The following is a 16,957-nucleotide window of genomic DNA, read 5'->3' as shown; positions in this document are numbered from 1 at the left end:
ATGGGAGACTATGTACTGTGTGAGTTTTCTATATTGGTGAATGCATTCATTTTCTTTTTTTAAAATGATTAACTTTGATATTACATGCAAAGTTTCCATCCCCAGCTTATTCTTTCTTAATTTATAAAATCATGATTAGAATTTTTTAATGAACCTAATTATGGTAATTAATTAAATTATTTGAAACAACAACAACATTCTTATATGAAACATTTATAGCTGGAAAATGTATTTACTTTTTGAGAAAAAGATTTTTTTAGGTTTTTTTTCAATTTTTAAATTTAATAGATAAATTAGACACTTTGAAAAAAAAACAATTTTTTGTCTTATCAATTTTAAAAAGAAATATTTAAAAAGAATCAATCATTGCTTTAGTTTTTCCTTTAGTTTTATATAATTATAATTAATAGAATAAAAAATTATTCTTTATTATTTATTTATTATATTAATTTGATCATAATTGTAAAATTTTAACACATCTGTGAATATTAAAAGATTATTTATTATAATTTTAAAATTAGGATTATAATAACACTATATATAAACATTGAATATTGGACTCCAACTATCATTTTTATTCATTTTTTTCAAAATCATATATAATGTTATTTTTTGGTTTCGTATGATCACCCGTCGTTAAAAAAATTAATGGAATGTGATATATTTTAAAAAAATCAATGATGATGTTGAATTACATTATGGTGATACATCAGTATTACTATTAATTTTTTAATGGTGGATGAATAAAATAAAATCAAAGTTTAACATTAAGTATAATTTTAAAATAAAAACAAATAGTTATATAGTCAAAATAAAATAAAAGAGATAATTAGCATCAATTTAAAATGAAGTGATTTTATACCGTTATTTTCAGAAAATTCTTGAGAAGAGTGTACTAATTTTAGAATAAAAAGTAGTCCACAAAAGAATTAAAATAGAGAGGGAGAGAGAGATACATTTCCTATTTAAAGGCTTCTCCTTTCTTTTAACCTTCAAATTTAGTCTCAAGCGAAGAAAAAAAGCTTCAATTTTCCTCCTTCAAATGGCCAATCATTAACCATTCAATTTTCTCAAATACCCAAACTTCTAACCACCGCAATGGCCGCCTCCGTTGCTGTCGCGAGCAAGAAAGACTCCAACGGTGGTCAAGGTCTTATCCTAGGACGCTACGAGCTCGGAAAATTCCTCGGCCAAGGTGCTTTTGCTAAAGTTTACCAAGCCTGCAACGTTAAATCCGGTCAAAGCGTTGCTATCAAAGTACTCGACAAGGAGAAAATCCTCAAGGGTGGCATGATCGCTCACATCAAGCGCGAAATCTCCATCCTCCGCCGTGTTCGCCACCCCAACATCGTGCAACTCTTTGAAGTCATGGCCACCAAATCCAAGATTTACTTCGTTATGGAATACGTGCGTGGCGGTGAACTGTTCAACAAAGTTTCCAAAGGCCGGTTAAAAGAATCCGTCGCCAGAAAATACTTCCAGCAATTAATCTCCGCCGTTAATTTCTGCCACGCCCGCGGCGTTTACCACCGCGACTTGAAGCCCGAGAATCTCCTCCTCGACAATAACGGCGACTTGAAAGTCTCTGATTTCGGGTTGAGCGCCGTTTCGGATCAGATCCGACAAGACGGTTTGTTTCACACATTTTGCGGCACCCCCGCTTACGTGGCGCCGGAAGTTCTCGGCCGGAAAGGATATGATGCGGCCAAAGTCGATATCTGGTCTTGCGGGGTAATTTTGTTTGTTTTAATGGCGGGTTATTTACCATTCAACGATCAAAACGTAATGGCCATGTACAAGAAAATTTACAGAGGTGAGTTCAGGTGTCCGAGATGGTTTTCATCTGAGTTAGTTCGGTTACTCACGAAACTTCTTGATACCCACCCGGAAACCCGAATAACAATCCCAGAAATCATGGAGAACCGTTGGTTTAAAAAGGGATTTAAACATATTAAATTCTACATTGAAGACGATAAAGTTTGCAATGTTGAAGAGGTCGATGATGATGTGGGATCATATTCAACGGACCATTCATCAATGTCCGAGTCAGAAACCGAGGTGGAAACTAGGATGAGAGTCGGTCCATTGCCGAGGCCAGCGAGTTTGAACGCATTCGACATTATTTCATTTTCTCCTGGTTTCAATTTATCTGGGTTGTTTGAGGAAGGAGGTGAAGGTTCAAGGGTCGTGTCCGGTGCACCGGTTTCGAAGATTATATCCAAATTGGAAGAAATAGCAAAGGTGGTTTGTTTTACAGTAAGGAAAAAGGATTGTAGATTGAGCTTAGCTGGTTCAAGAGAAGGTGTAAAAGGGCCATTGACGATTGCAGCTGAGATATTCGAGCTAACGCCGTCGTTGGTTGTTGTCGAAATAAAGAAGAAAGGTGGCGACCGAGGCGAGTTCGAGGAGTTATACATTAGGGAACTAAAACCCGGGTTAGAGAATTTGATGGCGGAGGACTCGGTATCATCTGCCACCGCCGCCTCCGCTACAGATGATTCATGTTTACCTCCGGATTCGGAATAGAGAGAAGGATAAACTTTTCTCTTTGTTTGTATCATAAAGAAGAAAAAAAAAACAGATACTCTTTTTTGTTTCCTTTAGGTGACTGAATATATGTGTATGATCTTTCTTTGCATGGAGAAGGATAGATTTGATTATAAATTTCTGTTGATCTTGGCAATTTGATTTGTGGGTTGCTTGTATATTCCAACTTTGCTCATAAATGAATTGATTTATTTATAAATGGGTAAATTATGCAAATAGTTCTCTATGTTTTCGGTATGACCGACTTAAGTCACTAATTTAAAATTAAGGGAAAATGATCCCTAACGTTATCGATCCGTTTGATTTTAGTCCATAATATTATCGATTCTTTTGATTTTAGACCCTCAACCATTTTAGGAGCTTAAACAAAAGGGGTTAATAGAAATTAATAGCAGAGGGACTTAAATTGAACAGACCGATAATGTGAGGCACTATTTACCCTTAGTTTTTAAATGGGTGACCATAGTCGATCAAACCCTAAATAAAAGGGACTATTCGCATAATTCACCCTTTACAAATTTGATTGCTTAGTATTTCCAACTTTGATATCGTAGATGGACACAAAATTTTATGTTAAAGAATGAATTTTAAGGATTGAAAATAGATTTTTAATCAAAAATAAATTAAAAATCTAAAATATATTATAATTTTAAAATTTCAAGAGGAATAGCTACCCATCAACCTCTTCGCTCCATCCCTGGCAATGATTGTGGTCACTCTAAGAATTGCATCTCATGTCTCATCTGCTGTTATTTGCATTGAACGTTTGCTTGAAATAACATACGTTGACATAGGGATAGAAGGGGTTTCATATAGAAGGTTGTATTTAAAAAGTTCTAATTTTATTTATATTTTTATGGATAATTTATTTTTAAAATATTATAAATTTATTCTTTAACATATATTTTCATGTACGTTCTATTTATACAATCTCGGCTGTTGCATTTCATGCCAAATTACTCAAACGTAGATAAGGACTGCCATTAGCACTGAAACAGATTTTACTTAAACATCAGATTAATCAGTTCGCAGATTCTATATGGATTGGTCCAATGGATTGCATTGGTACGAGGCAATCAAACAGTTTGGATTGTAGATCTTGTGTTTTTCGTGCTTTTGATTGCAGATGTGTTTTTCGTCCTTTATTATATTAATTAAATCATTTGATTTTGAAAATTATCCAAAATCATTTGATTGTCGGATTCTGGATTTGCAACATGCAGGGGCGACCATCTTGGCCAGTGGATTCTTGGTTTCTCAAAATCTTTGGGTTGCTGCTCGATTCTTGATGTAGAGTTGTGGGGTGTTTAGTTGATATCTTGGGATGCAAACGTGAGAGAGCATATTGTCGAGACGGAGGTTTTTTTTATTATTAATTTGGGGTGACTGCAAGGTAGTATATGTTCAAAGATAGCTCTCATTCATTTGATATTGAATGTTTGTACCCTGGCATTGCTGGTACTAGAATCCGATACCTCAAAAAATAACAACAATTCTTTTACTACTGAAATCACTAGGGTTCGTGCGAGACGAAGGTTTTAGCTGTTCTAGAAAAGGATGGAGTTTAATCCCTCACATCTATGATCTTATTGGAAGAGGATGGAGTTTATCTTTCAGACATGTATTGCGTGAAGGTTGCAGATAGTTTAGCCAAGTTGGCTTGGACCTCATCTTTTGGCCTTCAGATTCTGTCGCAGTTGACATTCTGCAAAGGGATAATCCACCTTCTCATGCAGCTGATGGAAGGAACTGGTGTTATTAGTAATTCTTTTTACTGTTTTTCACTCTTTGATTAAAAAAACGATCCAAAAGAGATTAAAGGTTTAAAACTCCTTTCCACTATTTTAAACAAATTAATTAAGCCTACAAATTAGAAATTTTACCAACCTAGCCCTTTGACAGATGGTTTTCATAATTGGTAGTTAATTGTATTGATATAGCAATTAATTTGTGAAAGATGACATGGTAGAAGGATTTGTTTAATATTTTTAAAAAGTTTAATGATTTGGTTGATTTTTAAATTTTTTTAATAGTTTATTTAATTCTTAAGAAAAAATCATTTAAAATTTTAAATGAATCAAAATTATTCAAAATTTTAAATGAATAAAGTGTCACAGCATATGGCCAAGGTATAGGTGGTATCCACCAGCCCTCAATTGGAGGTTTATTATATAAGTTGCAAACCATCTTCAACATTCAAATTTATCGTACAAAAATATTTTTGAAACCCCTTTTGATATAATACATCTTGATTATTTACAACAATTACACGTTGAATGAAGTAAGACATGTCTATAAGGTTGACAACCATAATTGTACAATAAAATATTGTGAATATGAATTCTCTACTAAAAGCCTACAGAAGGCCCTACAAACAAAATGAAGATGGAACAACTCAGAAGAATAATGTTTAGCTATATATTCATGATCTCTGTCTGATAAATGATAAGATTAACGCATTACGTAAAAGAGCTCTCCTTTCAAAGACGTACGAGGAGGAAGATGAAAAACATTTGGTAACCCCTAAATATATGACTCTTCCATATTAGTTTTAAGGCTTAAATATATAAAAGGTGCCCAACGTATGCCAGTTTTTCCAGTTTAGTGCCTAACGTTTTTTTGTTTCAGTTTGATGTCTAACGTTTCATTCCGTTACTCAAAATAGGTCACGCCGTGACGGACTGTTAGTTTTCTCCGTTAAGTGACACATGTCACAATCTGGTAATTTTAAAAAAATTATTTAAAATTAAAAAAATAAAATTATATATTTTTTTAAAAAAAAAATACAAATTTTGAAATAACCCCAAAACTTTAAAAACCTTCATCTCAACCCATTAACCTTTAACCGTTCGACCGCCCCTATTCCAAGCTCGTCTGCTCGGCGACGGTGGCTTACCAAACCGGTTGGGTTTTGGTCAGACAGGATTGGCAAGCTCAGCTACGGTGGCGGTGAGGCGGAAAGGTGACGGTTTCGGTCGGAAATCGCAAAAATCGAACGGTAATGGGGGCTTTTCGTCGGACTTTCAAATGCCACTCCACCACGAACGGCGGCGACTCGAGGCGAGTTGATGATTGGGCTATGACCGATCTGGGACATCGCTTCCACTGGGCTAGGCGGTGATGACTCCCGACGAGCGGTGGGCGAGGTTGGAGGTGGGCGATCGAATGGTTTCCTTGCGATTAAGCTCGACGGTGACTGATTTCGGGTGATCTGAGGGTCGGGTTGAGGTCGCCGTGTAACATCCTCAATACCGGGTTAGTGATCAAATTGTAAAGTTTCATAATTTGATGACTAAAATAGAAGAATGAAATAGCTCTATGATTATTAGATGCATATGATGAAGGTTATTTTGTAATTGTTAAAGGAAATAAAGGGTAAAATGGTCATTTGATCATTTAAGGAATTATATACACGTGGGAAGAGAGCTATCTGGAAGCTTTCTTCTTCTTGCCTTCTCTTCTTCACGTGGGGCTAGCTTCAAAAGGTAAGTTCTTTGTTTGTAAATGAATTGTTGATTTTAAGGTTGGGTTTTGATTATTAGATGATAACTAAGCTTAAGGAAAGCTTAAATCATCTTAAAAACAAATGATGGAGAGGTTAAGAGAGATTAAAGATTTGGAGTTTTTATATGAAATTTTGGAAAGGAATTGATAAGTAGAATTTGAAGTTAAATTTGACTTGTCAATGGTTAAATTAAGAGATTTGGAGTGTTAGAATTGGAATTAGAACACATTGAAAATTTGGTATGATTTTTGAATCTCATATGGAAGATAGGATTTTGAGGTTTAAGATGAAATAAATGAATATAGATTGGTTTAAGTATGTATACTAGAGTTAAGAATGAAAAGGGGATGATATATGAAGGGTTTGAGTGGAAATGAAGTAATTTTTGGGTTGAAAATATGATTTCTGGGCAAGGGGAATCGGTACCCATTCAAGGGGAACCGATACCCCTTCAAACGACAGAATTCTAGAATGTCTTGAGGGAATCGATACCCCCATGGTAGGGAACCGATTCCCCCTAAAGAAAAATGTTAATATTGGTTTAATAAGTTCGTTTAAGTTGCTAGTATTCAATTACAAGGTGTAGGTATCTAATGATTACCTCGAAATGTACATTTATGTAGATTCTACGCATAAAGAATTCCGGAACGTTTGGCAAGTAAGATCGATCAAGGGGAAAGATAAGATTGGAATTGACTAGTGAGGCCAGGTGAGTGCATATTAATTAGTTTATGGTGCTAAATGGAAACAAGACTTGCGACAAGTCTATTTCCTCTGTTAGAATGCATGAATATGATTATACGTATATGAATGACATGAATATATGTATGCATGATTATATGTGTTAACATGCTTTTGAATGTAATGTTATGAGAAGTATGTGCTATGTAATGTATATATATGAACATATGTGAAACTGAACTATGTGACTACAAGTATATGTTATGAGATAAGATCTATGTGATTGCATGCAACATATGATATTAGATATATGTTTACACGTACATGTGATACGTGACTGAAAAGAAAAGATATGTGGTTATAAGAGAAAGAATATGAATAAGTAATGTGAACTGTTATAAATGATAATGCCCATGTTATGTGATATGAGAGCTAGGGGTATAGTTGGCATGCCAAGGGTCGAGGGTTACCTATGTTCTTCGGAACATATGGACTGTTTACCTATGTTCTTCGGAACATATGGACTGTTTACCTATGTTCTTCGGAACATATGGACTGTTTACCTATGTCCTTCGGGACATATGGACTGATTACCTAGGTTCTTCGGAATCTATGGACTGGTCCTTCGGGACATTGATCGAGCTGTGGTGACAGCATATGTGTGCACAACCTCAATGTACTCACATACCTTAAGTTCTCACTAGTGTACATGGGCTAATAAAGTGATTAAACAAGCATACTGAATGTGATATGTATACGATGGGGTTATAAGTGGTTTGAAATGTGTTACGTGAACCATATGATGTTGTGTGTGTATAGTGTTTGATTGAAAAGGTTAACAATAAAAGTATGTGATTACATGATAAACTGTTAATGATGAATTATGTGTCTGTATGTATTTACTGTAATTAATCTGATATGATTTTATATGATACGAAGAATGCATGAATTGCTATAACATGATAAAAGAACATGCATGTATCGATATATGTTTTAAAGTGCATTATAAGTCGTTATGCCTCACTAAGTCTTCGACTTAGCGTGTGATTGTTTCACGCGTAGGTTTCGAGAAGAGTAAAGAGTAATGCGGAGCAAGACAGGTCAGTTTTCCTTACCAAATGTCAGATCAGAAAATGTATGTACTGTTTACAGAGTGTAGTTGGCATGTAGTCTAAAGATATAAATGGTATGAACTCTGATATCTATTGTAAACGCTTTGAAATAAATTAAATGTTATCAAAGTTTTAAATTACCCACTATTTTATACGAATGAATGTTTAAAAAGTCATGTGACACTTCGACTCGTATCCGGGTCGGATACGGGTTGGGGGTGTTACATTTAATGGTATCAGAGCCAAGGTTTAGCCGATTCTCGGCATAAACCGAAGTCCAAAGTGTCATAAAAGGTGTACATGCCAACATAGATTGAAAAATTTCTGATCTGATTGTGTAAGGAGTATGTTGTCTTGCTAATAGAATAGATAGTTTAATACAGTAGAAATCCGATCGTAATATTTCAAAGTAGTGAAAGGTGATATTCCTGATTGTGATAGCTATTCACTTGCCCTGGCTAGGCAGGATGAAGAGCGTACACCTCAGGAAATGCCTAGTAAGACAAAGTTGATTTCAGAAAGCTGAAATCATATCTGAATAATGATAGAAAGTTTTCATCGTTTGAAATCGGAAAAACGATATAGAGTTATTATGTGGATAAGATAGAATATGGTGGGTGTCACCAGCTTATAAGTTCAAAATGAAGGAATAACATTGTGTATAAGCAAGAGCGTTTATATGATAAGGGTTTGCAGTTAAGACGGAAAAGTTAGCGTTAGCTAACGAGAATATGCGATGGGAATGTACTGGAATTATAAGATTATAAGATATTGTCAGGATATGAGAACCAAATCCGTAATGGATCTGGATACAGTTGCATATTTGGATCATAGTAATGTGGTATAGTAAAGGAAAAGGAAGTAAGAATTTGTATATTTAAGTAAAGCTGAGGATTGATAAGAAGAGTTTGAGAATATGTATATCGATGATCAGATTATAGGACACAGGAAGTCAGAATGTTGAGTTTGAGAAAAAGAATTTCAGGATGTATGAGAATAGAGGTGAAATTGATAAGTTGAGTAAGCGAATGTTAAGATAATTTAGATTGGAAAGAATGTATATGATTGGTATAAGAGGGCTTGTGCCCTAGACTGAACCAAAGTTATTATCTAGCTGTCAGAGTAAAGGTGCTAGAGTTATAAGATTGGAGGAAAGATATAGTGGAGTTAATTGATTATGATATGAATTTGAATATAATTGTATATTCTGAGCAGATAGCTATGATGTAGAAACAGAGATAAGTATTTGCATGGAACCTTCAGGAAAATACAAGTATAGAAATGAAAGGGATTGATTTAAAAGAATCAGATACGATAATATGGAAGTACAGAGGACAGTTTTGATATAGAGTGAGATGAATGTTATTGTCAACGTGATGAGTGACATTATATGGAATTTTAGAAAGATCAAAGGAAAAATGCATATCGAATGAGAGAAAAGACAACATGGATTGGTATTACTGGTTATTGCTTATATGATAAACAACAGAAGATGAAGGTATAAACGAAAAAGATAGTCGAAAAACTAAGGGATTGAAAAGTAAGTTTCTGATGATGACAAGAATAATAAGTCAGGGAAGCAACATAAGAACATTAGAAGATATGTTCCTATTAAGATGTGCAGTGAAAATTCGAGGACGAATTTTCTTATAAGGAGGGGAGATTTGTAACATCCTCAATACCGGGTTAGTGATCAAATTGTAAAGTTTCATAATTTGATGACTAAAATAGAAGAATGAAATAGCTCTATGATTATTAGATGCATATGATGAAGGTTATTTTGTAATTGTTAAAGGAAATAAGGGTAAAATGGTCATTTGATCATTTAAGGAATTATATACACGTGGGAAGAGAGCTATCTGGAAGCTTTCTTCTTCTTGCCTTCTCTTCTTCACGTGGGGCTAGCTTCAAAAGGTAAGTTCTTTGTTTGTAAATGAATTGTTGATTTTAAGGTTGGGTTTTGATTATTAGATGATAACTAAGCTTAAGGAAAGCTTAAATCATCTTAAAAACAATGATGGAGAGGTTAAGAGAGATTAAAGATTTGGAGTTTTTATATGAAATTTTGGAAAGGAATTGATAAGTAGAATTTGAAGTTAAATTTGACTTGTCAATGGTTAAATTAAGAGATTTGGAGTGTTAGAATTGGAATTAGAACACATTGAAAATTTGGTATGATTTTTGAATCTCATATGGAAGATAGGATTTTGAGGTTTAAGATGAAATAAATGAATATAGATTGGTTTAAGTATGTATACTAGAGTTAAGAATGAAAAGGGGATGATATATGAAGGGTTTGAGTGGAAATGAAGTAATTTTCGGTTGAAAATTGATTTCTGGGCAAGGGGAATCGGTACCCATTCAAGGGGAACCGATACCCCTTCAAACGACAGAATTCCAGAATGTCTTGAGGGAATCGATACCCCCATGGTAGGGAACCGATTCCCCCTAAAGAAAAATGTTAATATTGGTTTAATAAGTTCGTTTAAGTTGCTAGTATTCAATTACAAGGTGTAGGTATCTAATGATTACCTCGAAATGTACATTTATGTAGATTCTACGCATAAGAATTCCGGAACGTTTGGCAAGTAAGATCGATCAAGGGGAAAGATAAGAGATTGGAATTGACTAGTGAGGCCAGGTGAGTGCATATTAATTAGTTTATGGTGCTAAATGGAAACAAGACTTGCGACAAGTCTATTTCCTCTGTTAGAATGCATGAATATATGATTATACGTATATGAATGACATGAATTGTATGTATGCATGATTATGTGTTAACATGCTTTTGAATGTAATGTTATGAGAAGTATGTGCTATGTAATGTATATATATGAACATATGTGAAACTGAACTATGTGACTACAAGTATATGTTATGAGATAAGATCTATGTGATTGCATGCAACATATGATATTAGATATATGTTTACACGTACATGTGATACGTGACTGAAAAGAAAAGATATGTGGTTATAAGAGAAAGAATATGAATAAGTAATGTGAACTGTTATAAATGATAATGCCCATGTTATGTGATATGAGAGCTAGGGGTATAGTTGGCATGCCAAGGGTCGAGGGTTACCTATGTTCTCGGAACATATGGACTGTTTACCTATGTTCTTCGGAACATATGGACTGTTTACCTATGTTCTTCGGAACATATGGACTGTTTACCTATGTCCTTCGGGACATATGGACTGATTACCTAGGTTCTTCGGAATCTATGGACTGGTCCTTCGGGACATTGATCGAGCTGTGGTGACAGCATATGTGTGCACAACCTCAATGTACTCACATACCTTAAGTTCTCACTAGTGTACATGGGCTAATAAAGTGATTAAACAAGCATACTGAATGTGATATGTATACGATGGGGTTATAAGTGGTTTGAAATGTGTTACGTGAACCATATGATGTTGTGTGTGTATAGTGTTTGATTGAAAAGGTTAACAATAAAAGTATGTGATTACATGATAAACTGTTAATGATGAATTATGTGTCTGTATGTATTTACTGTAATTAATCTGATATGATTTTATATGATACGAAGAATGCATGGAATTGCTATAACATGATAGAAAAGAACATGCATGTATCGATATATGTTTTAAAGTGCATTATAAGTCGTTATGCCTCACTAAGTCTTCGACTTAGCGTGTGATTGTTTCACGCGTAGGTTTCCAGAAGAGTAAAGAGTAATGCGGAGCAAGACAGGCAGTTTTCCTTACCAAATGTCAGATCAGAAAATGTATGTACTGTTACAGAGTGTAGTTGGCATGTAGTCTAAAGATATAAATGGTATGAACTCTGATATCTGTTGTAAACGCTTTGAAATAAATTAAATGTTATCAAAGTTTTAAATTACCCACTATTTTATACGAATGAATGTTTAAAAAGTCAATGTGACACTTCGGACTCGTATCCGGGTCGGATACGGGTTGGGGGTGTTACACGCCGGTTGCTGCTTAGTTCGGTGGGAGCGCCGGTGTAAACCACTCCCGATCAGAGAAGGGTGGTTCGGTGACGAGGTTAAAGGTTAATGGGTTGAAATGAAGAATGTTATCAAAGTTTTAATTACCCACTATTTTATACGAATGAATGTTTAAAAAGTCAATGTGACACTTCGGACTCGTATCCGGGTCGGATACGGGTTGGGGGTGTTACACGCCGGTTGCTGCTTAGTTCGGTGGGAGCGCCGGTGTAAACCACTCCCGATCAGAGAAGGGTGGTTCGGTGACGAGGTTAAAGGTTAATGGGTTGAAATGAAGGTTTTCAAAGTTTTGGGGTTATTTCAAAATTTGTGTTTTTAATTTGAATTTTTTCTCTTACTTTCGTATCTGAATCTCGTACATTTACTTTAACATGTGTGATGTCTCCATTTGTGTGAACTCGTGAAATTAACAAGGATGAATGTTTAGAAACGTCAAGTGGTTTCCCTAGTCGTGTATTTCAATTGAGATATTATAATTGATTTTAAGTTGTGTTTAACTCAACAATTTAGCATGAATGATTTGGGAGAAGCTAACTATGTTGTATAAATTTAAATCCCTAGGATAGAAAGAATAAGACGATATCATTATTTCAAACTTCATAATTGAAAAAAGTTTTAGAGGCTTTGCAATGATAAATGATGGTCTCAAATTGAAATATTAAGAAAAAATGTGCAACATAAGTTTAATTTGTCTTCAAAATCGAATTAAGCTTGATATTTAACAAAACAAATATAATACAAAATTCGGTAGATGCTAGGTGTGTACGTACCTCCCAAATTTGAACACATAATTTATATATATGTGATCCCTATATAGATTATTTTCACAGGTCTATATTCCCTAAGAAGATATTAATCGACTACACTCTCTAATATTTAAGGTATATATCAACAAATTTTGTAAGAAAATTGGTATGAATCATAAGAAATCAAGCACATCTATTTATAAGGAGATATATGAAGAGAGTATTTAATTAGGAGTTAAAAAATATAAGCTTTCTTGAGTGAAAAGAAAGTTTTTTTTTTTAAAAAATAGAAATCACTAATTTTATTCAAAATAGGAAATATATTAAATTATAATAAAATATTTACAATCATAATCGTAAATTAAGCACACAATTTATTATAATCATTTAAACAAAACTAACATCACACAAGGACCATACAATAAAAGACTAAAATCTAACCAAGAAAACTTGAACGAAGGTAGATACAAACAAATCTGATCGTTTCGGCAAATGAATTACAAAAGGAGATCAAGCTACTGAAATACTACAAAAAATCGCAAATCATACTCGAAAGACTTGAAAAGCTATCCACGAACGCATAACAGATATCCAAATCCAATCTGAAGGTTTAAAGCAAGGAAGATCATCAATATAATAGATAAGTGACATCTTGATCAGTCGTGACGATGTTAAATCAACCCTTAAAAAAAGATATAACGACCAAACGAATGAAAATCTTGACAAAAGGCTGAAGAAAACGTGCCATAAAAACCTATGAAAATGTATCATACAAGCCGACTTATTGCAAATAAAAAATAAAAGAAAATAAAAGGACAATAAAGAATATTAGCAGTTGGCAATCAACATTAAAGTTAGTGCCACCACCAATCAACAAAGACAAAAAGAAAAAGAAATGAACGGCTTACCCACGAGAGAAAACTAAGAGAGTGAACTAATGAAAAGAAAGTTGAAAGGGACTAAATAAGTTGGTGCATTGATCAAGCTTATTTGCATCATATGTTTGAGCTTCCTTTTACTTAATTAATAAAGTCTTCAAGTCCCAAATTCAAATATCCAAGTATAAATTTATTAATTAAAATAGACATAAATTAATTTTAATTCATAATTAAAATAGATATTGAGTCCAAAGTATCGATTTGCTGAGAAGTCAGAGACGGGACACGAAAGTGGCATCAGCAGTTTCAGCTTTTGCATTAAGCTATGGTGAATTTAGCCTCATAATGCAGCTGTCCTCGTATTCCCTTAATTGCTTTTTAAGAGAATGGTGGATTTGACAGAGTGCATCATCGAGTTCGAACCTCTGCCTGCTGTACATGTCGGACTTGATATCGACAACCTAGCTGCGGTAAAGTCCAAAATCCACATTACAACTTACTGGGTCATTATAAGCACCGTGGTCTGCTCTTCTTAAATAACAAGCTTTGGTGGTCTATTAAACCTGAGCAAGTGGCCAAGTGCATGTTCTGAGACCTTCATATATCTAAGAAAATGCTGAATTTACTTTATGTGTTCCAATGCTGAATTTACTTCAAGTTGAATAACTCAGCTAACTTCAGCTACATCTGCAGGTGTTCAAATTTAACAATAGCGGTGTGGGAGCTCTTGAATTTAGACTATAGATTGAGCAACATATAGAGTCACCTTAGGCTGCTGGTGGATGTGTTTTCCCGACAAGACGTTGGTGTCTGGATTGTTTAGAAGCGCATATTTTGCTTCTTTAATTTGGCTAAAAATGGGGGAAAAGATCTCACTGCTCTCTTGATTGTTTTGTATAAGAAAAGAATGCCAGAAAGATATATTTAGTTTGAAAGTCTAATTATCAACCAAACTGACATTACAGTTGAAGTGATTAAGAAGTGGTCACCTTATAAATGACAAGCAAAGATGACTTCAGAAGCGGGTGAAAAGGTAGCGAGCGGATTAGTATTATTTGTACTTGTTGATGGAACAAGTAGGACTCGTCGATTGTTTGGTAATTCACTCCTAATTTAAATGGAGAACCGTGACATGTGAGAGCAAGATTGTTGGCCGGTATTTTATAGAGAAGAGAGTGAGTCATGAAGAAGATCGTGACAAGATGATGGCAGACAAGCAACTCAAAGATAACCCATACCTCCACATCACTCTACATGATCTTTCGTCTCATTACTGCTATGGCTTCATCTGAGTAGGGCTCATCACGACCAGGACATCTGACACCATAAAATGAGAAAGGCAATGCTACAAGCTTAGGGATCAACAGCTTAAAATGGTGACCATATTCCACAACAGCTGGAACCCTCTTGTTTTGCAGGAAATGCAAGAAATCTCTACCTTTCTTGGCTGGTGCCTAATAGTAAACATGACGGTATATTGATATAAGAATTCAGATAATAAATAGAATATAAAAGCAAGAAATCAAATAACTTAGAGACACAATTGCCAACCATTGAAAGGATTTGTATGCGCATGACTGGAGGATCCTTCGCAGAATCAAATAACTTGTTTATATTTTATTTCTTTTCGTCACAAATGCTTGTTGCTTTTGTTATAGTGACGGTGTTAATATTGTTTTTATTTTGTGGTGTGGTCTTCTCTTTTATTTTAATAGTTAATTGATAAACAACTTATTTGCAGTTTGATGAGAAATCCTATTGGTGTTTTACTACAAAATGAAAACTCAAGCTCCTCACTGCATCCTTATAATTATGACCGGGTTTGTTGAAACAATAAGCAGAAAAATTGCACCACTGAGAAAAGATATTGCTAGAAGCTAACCTCATAAAGATTGGTCTCTTCATCAGGAGTATACCCTGTCATTTTGTTTAATTTGAACAAGATTTCTATTGGCTTCCTTGCACTTTTCACAAACAACCCTCCAACATACATAATAGAGCAGAAAGATAACCCAAATAAGATTTCACGCAACTATCAAAAGACAAGGAGAAATAGACAACACAACAACCTACCGAAGCTTTGCTTTCTCAATATCGTAGGGCTTGAAGAAAAGTAAAATATTTCCCTTTTTCTTTTACGGTGGAGCATTCGGTCGTAAGTACTGAAAAATTATGATTAACATCAAGATGCAAATAAAAGAAGACCCCAAACATTTATCAACGGGGAAGGGGCAGAACTGAAACAAAAGGCCTGGCTTTGGCAAGATTCATAACTAGAACTTGCCTAAAAAATCTAGTAAAATACAACCAATTTCAAGCCTCACTAACATGCACTGTCAAGGGAAGATAAGCAAATCTACTATTTATTATTGTGAAACTTAACTCCTCAAGGACTATCCCTAACATCCATTTCTTCCTACTTTAACAACAGAACTTTTTGCACTAGAAAGCTTTTAAAACCAAATTAGGCCTCTATGTTTGGATCTATTAATTTTAGTATTGGGGGTGAGAATGAAGATCCTGAATAAAAAAAATATCATTGGCCAGAGAGTTAAAGCATAAAAAAAGTAATATGTTGCTCATAAAAAGCTAAACCTACAAGTCCAAGCTCAAATTTCAGGAACAACTTTAGGTATGCATAGTGAACCTTATTTCATACCTCATTCAAGGTTCCAACCTACAGTGAGGAAGAGACAATTAGGTAAGGAATTATATCCTTGTCAAACTTAAAAAATGCACATTTTCCTTATTCTGCATTTTCAAAGAGAGACAAGAAACACAACAGATGTCAAATAGCATGCTACTTCTTCACCATAACCAACTAAATAAAGGGTTTACGCCTTACCTCGTATGAACATCAACAGCAGCAGAACAAAGATGATATGGTGCAGGTTGGCTGCTGCTAAGACTCCAACAGATTATCTAAATCCAAACCATGGACTTCAACTTCGAGCTTGTTTCTTGAACTCTTATGGCACAAAAGAATACAAATCATTGCCCACTTTTGATCTTCATGGAAAAGACTTCATATTGAGAAAGCATAATAGCTCATTTCATTCTCGTTAGAGTAGTAATCATTATAGTTGAGATATCCCCGAAACCGGAATGCCTAGATTCACTGTGTTTAGGCGATTTGAGGTAGAGTAAATGCAAATCTTTAAGACTTTTGTCAAACTTTTCTTTCATGGCAAGAACCTGAAAAAAAAAACTACTATAATTGGTGCACTAATTAGGTATTATCTCTCATCTAGAATGCTCGGTCAGTAGTCCAAGAAATTGAAATCATTTCACTTGCTGCAAAGGCTTCCCTACTTTTTCCAAAAATCTAGTCCCATGCGTCAACTCTTAACATTTAATAAAAGAAAGATTTATTGTGTGTCTGGCTCCTAGTTACCAATATGCAATATAAAATTTAAAGGCATCAAATGTAATCCACAAAACTGATTAAACTAAACCACATAAACGGAAGTACATTCCATTTACCATAAACTGAAT

At 34.5% G+C, this 16,957-nt stretch overlaps 2 protein-coding genes across 3 annotated transcripts; one reads left to right on the top strand and one right to left on the bottom strand.

Annotated features, from left to right (window-relative positions):
* Positions 1–2,583, top strand: LOC120217397 (CBL-interacting serine/threonine-protein kinase 12-like). Its single transcript, XM_039214507.1, has 2 exons — positions 1–12; positions 1,003–2,583. Exons 1-2 carry the CDS (start codon positions 1–3, stop codon positions 2,524–2,526), a joined length of 1,536 nt encoding a protein of 511 aa, XP_039070438.1. The 3' UTR covers positions 2,527–2,583.
* Positions 2,584–14,581: 11,998 nt separating this feature from the next.
* On the bottom strand, positions 14,582–16,653 carry LOC120217698 (ribonuclease TUDOR 1-like). 2 transcript variants are annotated; one of them, XM_039214768.1, is made up of 6 exons: positions 16,308–16,653; positions 16,122–16,213; positions 15,536–15,624; positions 15,345–15,442; positions 14,901–14,916; positions 14,582–14,779 (listed from the first exon to the last, which is right to left on the bottom strand). In XM_039214768.1, exons 2-6 carry the CDS (start codon positions 16,124–16,126, stop codon positions 14,739–14,741), a joined length of 249 nt encoding a protein of 82 aa, XP_039070699.1. In that variant the 5' UTR covers positions 16,127–16,213; positions 16,308–16,653; the 3' UTR covers positions 14,582–14,738. The 2 variants fall into 2 exon arrangements, with proteins under 2 accessions (XP_039070699.1, XP_039070698.1); XM_039214767.1 differs by having other exon boundaries at positions 14,582–14,916.
* Positions 16,654–16,957: the final 304 nt, after the last annotated feature.

The sequence above is a fragment of the Hibiscus syriacus genome, unplaced genomic scaffold (assembly GCF_006381635.1).
Source record: "Hibiscus syriacus cultivar Baekdansim isolate YM2019G1 unplaced genomic scaffold, ASM638163v2 tig00110187_pilon, whole genome shotgun sequence".
In the NCBI taxonomy this organism is placed as follows: Eukaryota; Viridiplantae; Streptophyta; class Magnoliopsida; order Malvales; family Malvaceae; genus Hibiscus; species Hibiscus syriacus.
This window is presented reverse-complemented; position numbering and strand designations above follow the sequence as displayed.